At 38.3% G+C, this 13,132-nt stretch overlaps 1 protein-coding gene across 18 annotated transcripts in view; it reads right to left on the reverse strand.

The window, feature by feature from the left end:
• Positions 1 to 2,817: 2,817 nt before the first annotated feature.
• LOC135502760 (protein scribble homolog) overlaps positions 2,818 to 13,132 on the reverse strand; it is a 112,905-nt gene continuing 102,590 nt past the window's right edge. For 17 of the 18 annotated variants that reach the window (XM_064795816.1, XM_064795820.1, XM_064795819.1 and 14 more), the window contains 5 exons: positions 12,558 to 12,589; positions 10,974 to 11,162; positions 8,282 to 8,396; positions 5,527 to 7,875; positions 2,818 to 5,486 (listed from right to left, as the gene is read on the reverse strand). In XM_064795816.1, coding sequence (XP_064651886.1) covers positions 8,307 to 8,396; positions 10,974 to 11,162; positions 12,558 to 12,589 — 311 coding nt within the window. In that variant the 3' untranslated portion in view covers positions 2,818 to 5,486; positions 5,527 to 7,875; positions 8,282 to 8,306. The remainder of the gene's footprint in view (positions 5,487 to 5,526; positions 7,876 to 8,281; positions 8,397 to 10,973; positions 11,163 to 12,557; positions 12,590 to 13,132) is intronic. The other variant, XM_064795829.1, reaches the window with a different exon arrangement.

Below are 13,132 nucleotides of genomic sequence, written 5' to 3' on the forward strand. Positions count from 1 at the left end.
CTGTTTTCTTTTGACCATCCAGATGGACTGTCTTCATGGTTGTGTCAATTGTCCTTGAACACAACAAGCTTAACGGAACTGATCAATTCCTTGCTTTGTTGAGACCATCCAGATGAACTATCTCTATGGTTGTGCCAACAAAAGCTGAACAGAACTGATGTGCCCTGTTTTCTTTAGACCATCCAGATGGACTGTCTTCATGGTTGTGTCAATTGTCCTTGAACACAACAAGCTTAACGGAACTGATCAATTCCTTGCTTTGTTGAGACCATCCAGATGAACTATCTCTATGGTTGTGCCAATTGTCCTACAACACAAGCTTTTAACTGAATTTATGAAGATCTTGCTTCAATGGGAGCATCTGGCTTAAATAATGTCTTCATGGTTGTGCCAATTTTCCGTTAACACAAGCTAAACAAAACTGCTGAATACATTGCTTTGTTCAAGGAAGTTGTAAGCATCCAGATGAACAGTCTTCATGGTTATGCCAGTTGTCCTTGAACACAAGCTTTTAACTGAATTAGTGAATGCCTTGCTTTCTTGAGACCATTCAGGTGGGCTTGGATATGATGATAATGATTGCCACACCATTACAACATGTGCTCGACCTTGCAACCTCGGCTTAACCATGGGCACTTCCAGGTAATGTGATGATTAAAAAATCTGCAAAAAAGTGAACTGTTCATGCTATGTTAAAACGATGCATCTTTTTTTGCTGATTTTTAACATAAATCTGGCTACAAGTAGGTCATTGTGACAATTGGATGTGATTGTATGCTATTTGTATCTTTTTACGCAACTTCTTCAATCAAAGGATGGATGACCAGGATTGCTTGCCACCAAGAACTAAAAACAAGACGGTAGGAGTCTCGATCCCAGACAATGCTTGAGGTCAGGAAAATGGCTCAGGCAGTCTAGTATCGAGGTAAGGTAAGCTTAGGATTTAGATCTTAGGTTATAAAGTGAAAAAGATGCATCGCTTTAACAAAGCATAAACCGTTCACTTTTTTGCAGATTTTCAACATAAATCTGGCTACCAGTAGGTCATGTGACAATTGTATGTGATTGTATGCTATTTGTAACTTTTAGGCAACTTCTTCAATCAAAGGATGGATGACCAGGATTGCTTGCCACCAAGAACTAAAAACAAGAAGGCAGGAGTCTCGATCCAAGACAATGCCTGAGATCAGGAAAATGGCTCAGGCAGTCTCGTGTCGAGGTAAGGTAAGCTTAGGATATAGATGTTAGTTTGTAAAGTGAAAAAGATGCATCGCTTTAACATAGTATGCACAGTTCACTTTTTTTGCAGATTTTTAACATAAATCTGGCTACAAGTAGGTCATTGTGACAATTGTATGTGATTGTATGCTATTTGTATCTTTTTAGGCAACTTCTTCAATCAAAGGATGGATGACCAGGATTGCTTGCCACCAAGAACTAAAAACAAGAAGGTAGGAGTCTCGATCCCAGACAATGCTTGAGGTCAGGAAAATGGCTCAGGCAGTCTCGTATCGAGGTAAGGTAAGTTATAGGATATAGATGTTAGTTTATAAAGTGAAAAAGATGCATCGCATTAACATAGCATGAACTGTTCACTTTTTTGCAGATGTTCAACATAAACCTGGCTACCAGTAGGTCATGTGACAATTGTATAATTATGATTGTATGCTATTTGTATCTTTTTAGGCAACTTCTTCAATCAAAGGATGGATGACCAGGATTGCTTGCCACCAAGAACTAAAAACAAGAAGGTACAAGTCTCTATCCCAGCCAATGCCCGAGGTCAGGAAAATGGCTCAGGCAGTCTGGGATCGAGGTAAGGTAAGCTTAGGATATTGATGTTAGTTTGTAAAGTGAAAAAGATGCATCGCTTTAACATTAACATAGTATGCACAGTTAACTTTTTGCCAGATTTTTGATAAAAAAGATGCATCGCTTTAACATAGTATGTACAGTTCACTTTTTGTCCGATTTTTGACAAGTTTTAAGCAAGATATCTTGCTAGGATCAGAGATTTTTCAGCAAGTTTTAAGACATCTTCCAGAGGATTGATTGCAACCAGAGTTCCCTGGGAGATTGGTCTTTCTGGCCATTCACCATTGGTCTCATCGATCGGAGGTTCATTTTCAGTTAAAGGTACATATCTGGATTGGACTCCAATGCAGTCCATTTCGTCATCCTGATTGTTCTTAGGGCGAAACATATGCAACCGGAGAGAATGATCGCTACTGGGACCAAGATAACTTAACTACCGATGGATGGCCATTATTTCACAGGGACTTCAGATGTTTTATAATTATTATAGGATTTTGTCTGGGGTTGAGCGCGTGAAGTACCTGGCCAGAGCTTTATTTAGCTTGTGTATTTGAGTATATTTACATTATAAACGGAACATATTTAGGAATTGATGAATCTTGAAAAACGTTGCAACCCGTTCCCTGATTGGCCGGGGGGGGGGGGGCTGATTAGCTTTCGATTAATTAATCTTGCGATATATATTGACAATTTTATAGGTATTGATTATTTGATTAATGATGGCATTCATAGACATCTAGAGGACACTGGACGATCTCAACTGTGTTTATAGATTCAAGCAATTGATGATGAATCAAAAGAAGAACATAAAAAAAGACAATACAGCTTTGATCAACTGCCCAGTCCCCTCAACAATATTCTGGACCATACCTAGCAGGTTGTGGGCGGGGGAACATTGCCCCTAGAACTTAAAACCTGTTTTTAACACAGATTTGGCCCCTTCTGAGACAAAAGATGTTCTGCAGTCAGTCCCTGCCATATATAATAAAGAACAAAAGATGATTTATGTAGCAGTAAATGTTTTCTTTAATAGTAATTTCAATATTACATTTTTGTGAATTGAATACAAGGTCAAAGGGAAACTGAAAACTATCAAGCTAAAATGAATCCCTCGTACAGGTTATCTCGATAAAAAAGGTACATGCAATGAACAAATATGATGTTAAAAGTTCATTTTATACAAAGTTCGCTGGAATTCCTCATTTATTTTGCAAGGAACTGTTACCAAAGAATAGCAAGTTTAAAATGCTGATTTTAGAAGTATGTATTAGTGAAATTATATACAGCTTTCTAAACAAAATATGAAGTTTTTTCAGCAAGCTTGTGTCAAATGAAAATGAATTAGTCAAATTTGTTTGAAAACCTGAACACAACTATACAATCTCGGATATCAAATAACAGGTTATTCAAGCTAATTTAACATGAGCCAATATTCCATTTAAAGGACCCACTTGTCAAATAATGCGTTCTCCTTTAAGTACCAGTAGAGCCACCTACAAAACAGAAAGCTAACTAGACATGTCTGTTCATAACACAGATGTACACAGACATGTCTGTTCATAATACAGATGTACACAGACATGTCTAGTTCACTTTCTGTTTTATAGGTGGCTCTCCTTGTACTTTGGAAACCGGGCACATTTACTGATACATTTTGCGCTTTAATTTCCGTTCTCATTTGCTCCGACTAGGGAAATTTTAGTCCCTGTATAGAAATCTGAAAATATGAACACACTTTGCTCGTCACCTAACCTGCTGCCCACAGGACTGTAAATATAACCAAGAATCAATAAGGACTAGTCTTCATTAACTCTTGATATGAAGCAGTTGCTTTGGGTTAGTTAACATGAGGTCATGGAGAAAAAGTACAGTAGAAACTGGGTCAGCGCTGCCTAGGAGGACTTCGATAAACAACACAGTTGAAACATACAGGACAAAAACGGAAGAACAGTAAATTTAATTTTTATTTCACATGGTTCTTTTTTAAATTGTTGCAAAATTCTTTTCAGGATGTTGATATCTGCACCAGTTTCGTCGAAAACAGTGTCCCAAAATCATTAACAGACAACTTGCTCAAACTATTACCAAAGTTAAAGGGATTTAGAATCAGATGTTTAAGTTAGGGAAAACTTAAACTGATAAATTCTACAAGGTACTTTGCCGTGAACATTGGTAGATGATTTATTCACCTCCTTATAGTTCAGTGCCTCTTGCAGTGGACTCGCAACTTTGTCGACTCATGGTGTCAGTCTCCGTCATTTTGACATCATGGTTAACGATGGCTGAAACATCTAATTCCGACCCCCCTAAGTTGGAAATTTTGTTTCCCCAAAGCAGAGTTTCACCGCTCGGGGCACTCACCTAAAAAAAGGCTATTACAATATAATTCTTGGGACGATAGTCTAAACTTTACACAACACACAACTGACATCTCCTTGTTTGAAACATGAGGGTTTTAGCAGCTCCAATTCAAGTCCATCATCTCCGATCTGAAAATTTGTAACTTTTTGGAGAGAAAAAAATGAACTCTGCCTCGTCCAACACGAACCAAAAAGCGATAAGAGGCGACCCCTAGCGCTTTTTGATGAAACTAAAACAACAAGGACAATCACGAAACAATCCAACGAAATGATGCAGATATCAAGTGAATTAATCGACTCTAGATCAGGATGGGGGGTAGGCTAGATTATGAAATTCATAATTTGAGCTCTGGCCTGGTTGTTCAAGACAAGTTCTGTTACTAACCCTGGCATTAACTTAACATAACGTTATCTCCTTCTGTTAAACCCTTAGACTTAGCGCCAAGTCAAGTTGACACGAGCATTGGTGACAAAACTTGCTTTGAACAACCGGGCCTGAATTGATAATATTTACAACTTTGCAAATAACTGGGTTGAGTAGTGACAATGAGTTAGTACGAAAGACCTGTGGACAACTGTTCAAAATTTGTAAAATTGGGGTTGCATGACTAAGATTGTCCCACACACACCAAGTTAGATTAAGAAACTATTCACACCAATGCAAATAACTGTTTTGAAATTAGTGATGATATGATTTGATTGATATGGGGGTGGATAGTTAGGACTCAGAAACTTTTTAACATGTTATCAAGTATAAAATAATCTTTATGTCAACTGTTCTATCATACGCAAAGTTTTAGATATTTGGTGAATTCCAAGGCAATTTTTAACGGACTAAAAGAACTTCTTAATGAAAAGTTTTTCATAGTGGTAGAATTTGGGTCAGTTAACCCTCCGATTCACTGGACCTATTCACAATATACATACACGAAACATTACATAATTATACAATGTACTCATCATCACAGTCTGAGAGACTCAAATGTACAGAATCATATACAATATTGAAATCCATTTCACGCTTAGAAGAACAGAGCACTGACTATATTGGCCACAATATCTTTTGAAATCAATTTCTATAATAACTTCCTGAAATTCAGGGGGTTTAAAGTATTTTGGTCAGTATCTTCTGTTGTTCAAGTCAAGGCTGTATATACTCTAATTTCACTGATGTAAGACCTGGTAAATTGCTACAAATTCAAAGCAAAGCCGGAACAAGACGTCATAACCATCAGACAATTATGTAGATTAGTCACCTGAAGATGGCCAATTTAACCTCCTTGACTGTAGTCCCCCTTTAATGCACGATACCTATAAACTCAATTGATTATTCAGAACAGGTCTTAGATACCTATAAACTCAATTGATTATTCAGAACAGGTCTTATATAGATGACACTAGTGTTTTCTAAGGTGTTCTCAAATGTCCTTATTTCAAAGCATCAACAGATGAGTATCAGGGAAGAAAAATGCAAATCACAAGAAAAAAATATTTACAACTCTAGCTGTCTTTTGCATAGAAGACGGAAAGGTAACTATAGCAACCAGATAATGCTTTCCCAGGAGCAGTTGGTAAACTTTCTGCGCCAATACATCTTTTAACACAAATGGAAATTCACTGTTGACATGTACAGATAAAATCAAATATTGGAATTGTGCAAAAATATTCTTTCGTACATTTCATGTTTTTGGTCGCTAAAAGAGATAAGATGTAGGATTATTAAGCTTGAAATAACCCTTTAGATTCTGAGCAAACCCATTATCCTCAGTTTGTTCAATTTAAAATCTGTACAGTTTTTCCTCATAATTCATTGCTGTCTATGTTGACATACATCATTATCAATTATTGTATTCACAATTAATAATTATTCAAATCCGTAAGGTTTCTGAAGTAATAATAGCATTTATATAAGTTTACTAAAAATTATCATGAAACATTAAAGATGTTTCTTTTGTCGTAAGTTGGTCAAAGTTACCTGAACAATTCACCAATAAGGGAATTGGGTATTGAGAAAAATTCGAAGGTGATTTTGAATTCCTGCATGCATTTTATACAAGCAGCTCTGACTATCTTACTTGAAAGAAAACATGTGACATTCATCAAAATGAACTATTACCAAAAAATAAAAGACATTAACACACAGGCAGTTTTTAAAATGTATATGCGTTACCATGGAAACCACCTGTATTTATATTGCCATTGGATACCAGCCAACTTTGGTCTTGATTAGGATAAAAAGAAATCATAAAATAAGAATAAAGTTGTGCTAAATGTTTTGGGGAATGAAAATGGCAGAAGGCGGTTATACGCAGCATACAAATTTTTGGTCAAGAAGAACTGAAGCAATTTGGTAGGTCAGTGCAAGTAACCCTCAGTGAAGGTCTGCCCAAGGGACTGGAGTTGGAACAGGCTTTCCCAAGCATACCAAAGCTACAGTGAATCTGTTGCCGGTACTATAGTAATCTCTTTAATGTCAAAGAACGAAAAGCCCCTTGGGAGCCCCACATCAGGAGGCAAACTGCTGCCATCTTTAATAAGATGAAAAATTCAAGAAAAGTTGCATGTCACCATTCTGCCATTGCCATTACCCTGTGAAGCGCAGGCTACCCAATATGATAATATACATTACTGATAGCTAAATATGCCACAACAGAATGCTGTTGCAGCGTTTTCTGTTGTCATAGCAACTATTGCCATAGCAACAAGATTTCTTTTAACAACAACATGAGGAATATTCTTACCAAAGAAACAAGTATTTTCCAAATGTACAAATCATATTATATAGTCATTGTATTAACCAGTCGAACATGTGGTCGCCAAGGTAACCAGTCTATTTATATGTGGTCACCATAGCAACCAAAAAGGTTTGCCAATGTACACAGGTGAAATGGAATATTCAACAATGTTGAAATACAAGCTTTCATGTCTCAATAAGATATTTACAGAAGTCGTTTCTAAAACGGGCAAAACATGGCATCAAAATGTACCTTCAAGTACGAAGTCAAGATTCTCAGAACTAGGCTGATGTTGGTTTGGTTCTTCTGGGCGTCATTTGTAAAACTTATCACCCTCAATATGGCAACTGTTCAATTAAGTAGTGCAAACATGGACAATCTAAAAAAAGATAAATTTTGAAAACCCAGAAGATTCAACAACAAAAGTCTGAAAAGGAGTCAGAAATTCTGTTGACTTCACTCCGCACATTTGACGTTGTACTCGGAGGTAAAATCTCACGCAACTGTACAGGCCATGCCACCAATATGTAATACACTTCAGAAACTTGACAGAAAAGCTGTTGAATCCTTCATCGGTTGGATCCAGTCTCTGCCCATGGCAGGAGAGCAGTTGCCCATGACGACAAGTGAGCCCTAAGCAACTAGGTGTCAGCCTCAGCGACCAGGTATTCCACCTTAGCGACCAGGCTTTTGTCCTTAGCAACCAGGCTGTCATCCTTGGTGACCAGGTTTATATCCTTGGCAATGGGGATTTCAGCCTGGCTAGATTAGGCTTGGATCTTGGTGAGCTCTGCAACCCTTGCACGACATTGAGTAATAAAACGGTTCCTATGGACCTGTAGAACAAGTAGAGACGTCTGTTGCTATGTAACATGGTTACCATGGTTATGGTTACTATGGTTACAGAGACCACCAAGATGGAGGGGCAGGCTGAGAGTGGAGTATCATCACTGTACAGCAAGCACCTGAAATAAGTTTACATTCTATTAGTAAAACATTTGATGGCAGCAATGTTGATACATGATGCCTGAAAATGGCATTTTTCAAGACGCAAAATTGGTATGAAAATGGCCTTTTTTGAAGGTGGCTATTATCAAGTTGACACACAATGCCTGAAAATGGCCCTTTTTGGAGGTGACAATGTTGATACAGGATGTCTGAAGTTTCCCTTCTTCTCTGTTTATGGAATTGATACTGAACTGGAGGTATTTGTCGTTGCACCAAACACCGAGAGGATGGTGGTAGAACGTAGGCCGAAAGTGAGGCCCCTCGCCACAGTATTCGGTGAATATGAATTTGAACTGCTATAAATATGAATTCAACACATGGAAATCACTAAACCAGCCACTCTCCTTTATTTGAAATACGTACCAAGCTAATGGCTGGCTGTGGTACATCATGACAATTCTCCATTGGTGTTTCCATGGCGACCATCTGCGTCACTCTCTAATTCGAGCTCTACAATTTGTTGCTTTGTCGTTTCGACCTGAAAGTACCAAGACGCAAAACTTTGACTTTATTTCACGTAACAGGATGAGATCGAGGGAGAAGGGTCTGCATGCTGTTATAAGCAATCGGGGGCAGAAAACAATTTAGTCTCTAACTGCGATACTGTCAGTCTACAGGGCGTACCATAAAAGACCAAACCAGAAAATGACGCTCTGTTGCACTGCTTCAAGTGCGTCGTCACAGCTTGCTTGGAATGTGAATTCCAACAGTCATCCAGGTTTCCTGATCTTAGATGTGATACGCTCTGGATATAGGACTAAGCGTTTTGAAAAAAACAGAGAGAAAGTCTTTGGAAATTAAAAAAAAACAACATTTATGACTATTATGACTAACTTCAATAAATTTGTTCTAATATCTATTTAATTCATTTTGTCTTTACACGCCGAATTCCACTATATTCAAGATATTGAAATGAACAAAAAAGAGAACATTATGATGGACACACATACAACATGCTCCCAACAAAAGACAGCTATTCACACCACGAACCCCGGCAATCATCTGGTTGTTGAGATAGGACAAGCCGCTTCATACATGCACCAGGTAATGCCAAACATGCAGTCAGACACCGAATTCATCCTCCGACTTGAGACCATCGGAGTGAGCATTTTGTATTGTTAACTTCTGCACCAGTGCGTCATACCACAGTGGTGTGGAAATCAACAACAGAAATGGGTTGGTCCTGCATTGGAGTATGAATTTGGCTCAAGAAGGAAGGAGTGAGATGTATTTAGTCATATGTAACCCTTCCCGATAGGAATACCTGCATATTTAACTACAAATAACTCGACTTCAATACGTATAACTGACCAGGAAAATCAGAATTTTAAAACTGAGGAGAAAGAGGTGTTTTCTCACCACCCAGTAAATTAATGAACTACAAACCACCCAAAAGGGATATAGCGTGTAATTACGCTTTTGAAACAGGCATAGGATGCGTCACCGTTATCATAATGAGCGTATGCAAATGAGTATGCAAATGAACCCTCAACCAATGAGGATGTAGGAGTGACCGGTCTAGTCTAGTGATGTAACTTGAAGGAAGTGATGTAACTTGAGTGGTTTTAAACATAGCTTGTTTTTGTTGTTGTGGATATTCATCGGAGAAGCACCTCAAAGTATATTTGCTTTAATGAGCATTTTCGTTTTCAAGTTTGATTTCATCCCAGATATTACCTCAAATGCTGAACAGTGTTCTCAATATTAAGGTGGACCCGACAGAGCTGAAGTAATAATAGTGAGACAACACTGATGTGAACACCGATGATGACAGCATTGGGTGCTGGAAGAGGCTGATAAGTATGTCTAGAACAACATTTAATGACTGATATAGAATTTGGTTGGGTGTGCTTACAGATTTACAGTGCTGGTGCACAAAATTATAGGTAATTTTCCAGAAATTCATGGAGTATTGGTCCAAAGTTTTCAGGTATTAAGTTGTTCTTTCTGTTTATTATGATTGTATAACTTATTGTTCATTTGTTCTGTTGGCTGAGTAGGTATGTTGCTGCAATGCGTGACAAAATATTGCTTGTCGGCAGGTCAGACTGTTAATACTGATGGCGATCGCAGGTCACTCTGATCACTGATTTATATCGCAGGTACCTGCAATGACCACTACATACAAGCAATTTGAGTCGCATGCAATCATGATAGCTGTTCACTGGGACAAATATTGCTTCTCTGTGGATTGCTTTGCTGTGATGAAGGACTGAAGGGAACAGCATGACTTGGAGGAAGGCATTTTATACAGTGTTTATAAAATTTCCTCAAAATGGCAGTGATCAAGTTTGTGGGGAAAGGAATTCTGGGATAGAGAGGTTGAGGTGGGCAACATTTATATGAGCGAGGCGAGATAGCCTTCTTGAACAGTTTTACAACATTTTGAAACTCAGTTAATTGGTCTGTGGTATCCACCTCCTGCTTTCTATAACTATATCTCCAAACAAATTTCGACACTCAATAAGGCAAGGCAAGTCCTAGAGGCTATGCGATTTTCGATAATGTACCGGTAGGCTAAGATTTACGTGAAGGCGAAGCTGGTTTTAAATGCTGGAGATCACATTTCAGATCATTTTAACTGCTATCAAAAAATGGCTGGGTTCTTTGGTGAGCAATTTCTACATAATGGCTCCCCTCATATACAGGACAGTTTGCCAAGAATTCATAGAGCCTGACAAAGGATTAAGCCAAATGAGTTCACAGCTGAGTTCAACTGAACCAGATAGTCGTTCTGCAACATTAAAACAAGACTTGCACAGTAAGCAGTCAAAAGCATGAATAGTCCAGCCGATTTAGCATCAAAGCTTAACTGACTGGACTATGACCTTTTCAATTTCCAAGAACTTTTCAAACATCAGCAAATTCTAAATATATCTAATTTGCTTGCACTCAAAACTTACATGTTTTCTAAAACACCTCAACAGACACATGTTTCTCAAACAGGAAATGACATCACAGAAAGCAGGAAGTGACATCATCAAGCGACCAAAATGAGCGTCAAACTAGACCGGTCACAAAAACAGCCCAAGGAACAAACCGGCGTATACACTACCTCGTGTTCAACCGTTTTTTCAATATATTCAACCGTTCGAAATGCCTTTTTTCCGTTTTCATCGATATATTCTTCCGTTTTTCGGACAATTTTCTCGTCCAAGACTCGGGAGCGCTCCTGGACCTGAGTATTGCCATCACGTGTGTTAACTTTTAGTTTTTTGTAATCGTTATGGTTTTTCTCCTGGTGCTAGCGAGACAGGAAAAATGATTGTTAAAGTTAGAAGTTAGTAATCAAGGGTAGGCCAAAGGGGCCTAGAATAGTACCTGGGCCCCCCACTCTCTGGTTTGGGAGGGCAACACTTTTGGCCAACTCTTCGGGAGAGTACCCAAATGTAGGGAGTCATTTTAAAGAATATTTTAGTTCGGGCAACACTTTGGGCCAACTCCTCAGTAGAAATACTAAGGGCCAAATTCATAAAGGGCGTTTAAGGGTTAGACGTGTGTAACTTCTCCCTGATCAGTTTCAGGGCCTATTCATATTCTGTGAAGATTTACATGAAGGACCTGAATATGTCTATTCAGTAGTTAAACGCTGTTTTAAGCTAAACGCCCTTTATGAATTTGGCCCTAAATCTTTGAGTCCTTTTAAGCAAGACTTTGATTGTGGGCAATTTTTTCCAGAATTCTGGGAGGAATTCCTCCAGGAAAATATTTGGCTGTAGGGTGCTATGAAAGTTTTTTCCTCGTTTAGGGAGATGGGGGGCTTGAGAGATTGGTTAAAGTTTAATGGGTTCTTCCAAATTCAGGAACCAGTAGTGGCCTCCACTCAACTCAGGGAGAGAGGGGCCAGGGAGTTGTATCGTACACAGACCATTTGGCAGTTATGACAACACCTCAATAATTGACGCAGATGAGGTGGTTCCAAGAACGGACGAGGCCCAATGAGCTGATGCATAATCTGTCATCAAGTGGACGATGTTAGTAATTAGTTGATTAATAAGTGCAGTAGAACCACTCTAATGAAGACACCCGCAAGTGCTGTCCTTAATAGAGAGGTGTCCTGATTAGAGAGGTCCAATTGAATGAAAACAACCAATTTGGGTCCAAAACTTTGAATTTCTCTATTAAGGACACCCTCGGGACTGGCAAGTGCTGTCCTTATAGAGAGGTGTCCTGATTAGCATGGTTAAATTGAATCGAAACAAGGACCAAAATTAGTGTCCTTAAGATTGGGTGTCCTCGATGGAGAGTCTGAGGGAGGTTCCAATGTATGTGCTTGGTTACCAAAGTTTAGACTTGGTTTTTTACCCCGATTTAATTCTATTCCCCAACACAGCATTCAGAGGGAAAACATTAAACAGACACGAAAAAGCATTCTCTCAAATTCAGAAATTAAATCAAGAAATCAAATTAAACTTAACATTACTGCAATTCACAAAACGATCTATTGAAGATAATCATGCCAACATTTTTAGAAAATATGCTACGAAATGCTTTTAAAATCGAAATGTTTTTTCACCCGAAGTTAAGATCACAAACAGAAGTTGACATGAACTTCAATTTGTTACATCAGGTGCATCTAATATGTTTGTTGTTGTTACACCTGGTTTGACATAAGACATCAACTGTCGTCTGCTCTTACCTCTTCTTCCTTATTATTTTTTGAGCTGTTATCTGCAAAGAGAAGACAAGACTTTAATTTTGAAGTTTCTACATTCAGTCTAGAAGGGGGTGGAAATCCATCCACACCATTTTGGATGAATATCTATCATAAAATCACCTATAACTTTGCTTAACACCTACCGGTATCCCCAAAAAAAGGAATATATCATAAAATGACCTATAACTTTGCTTGACACCTACCGGTACCCCCCAAAAAAGAATCTATCATAAAATCACCTATAACTTTGCTTAACACCTACCGGTACCCCCCAAAAAAGAATCTATCATAAAATGACCTATAACTTTGCTTGACACCTACCGGTACCCCCCAAAAAAGAATCTATCATAAAATCACCTATAACTTTGCTTAACACCTACCGGTACCCCCCAAAAAAGAATCTATCATAAAATCACCTATAACTTTGCTTAACACCTACCGGTACCTCCCAAAAAAGAATCTATCATCAAATCACCTATAACTTTGCTTAACACCTACCGGTACCCCCCCAAAAAAGAATCTATCATCAAATCACCTATAACTTTGCTAAACACCTA

This window comes from Lineus longissimus, chromosome 19, assembly GCF_910592395.1.
Source record: "Lineus longissimus chromosome 19, tnLinLong1.2, whole genome shotgun sequence".
Taxonomy (NCBI): Eukaryota; Metazoa; Nemertea; class Pilidiophora; order Heteronemertea; family Lineidae; genus Lineus; species Lineus longissimus.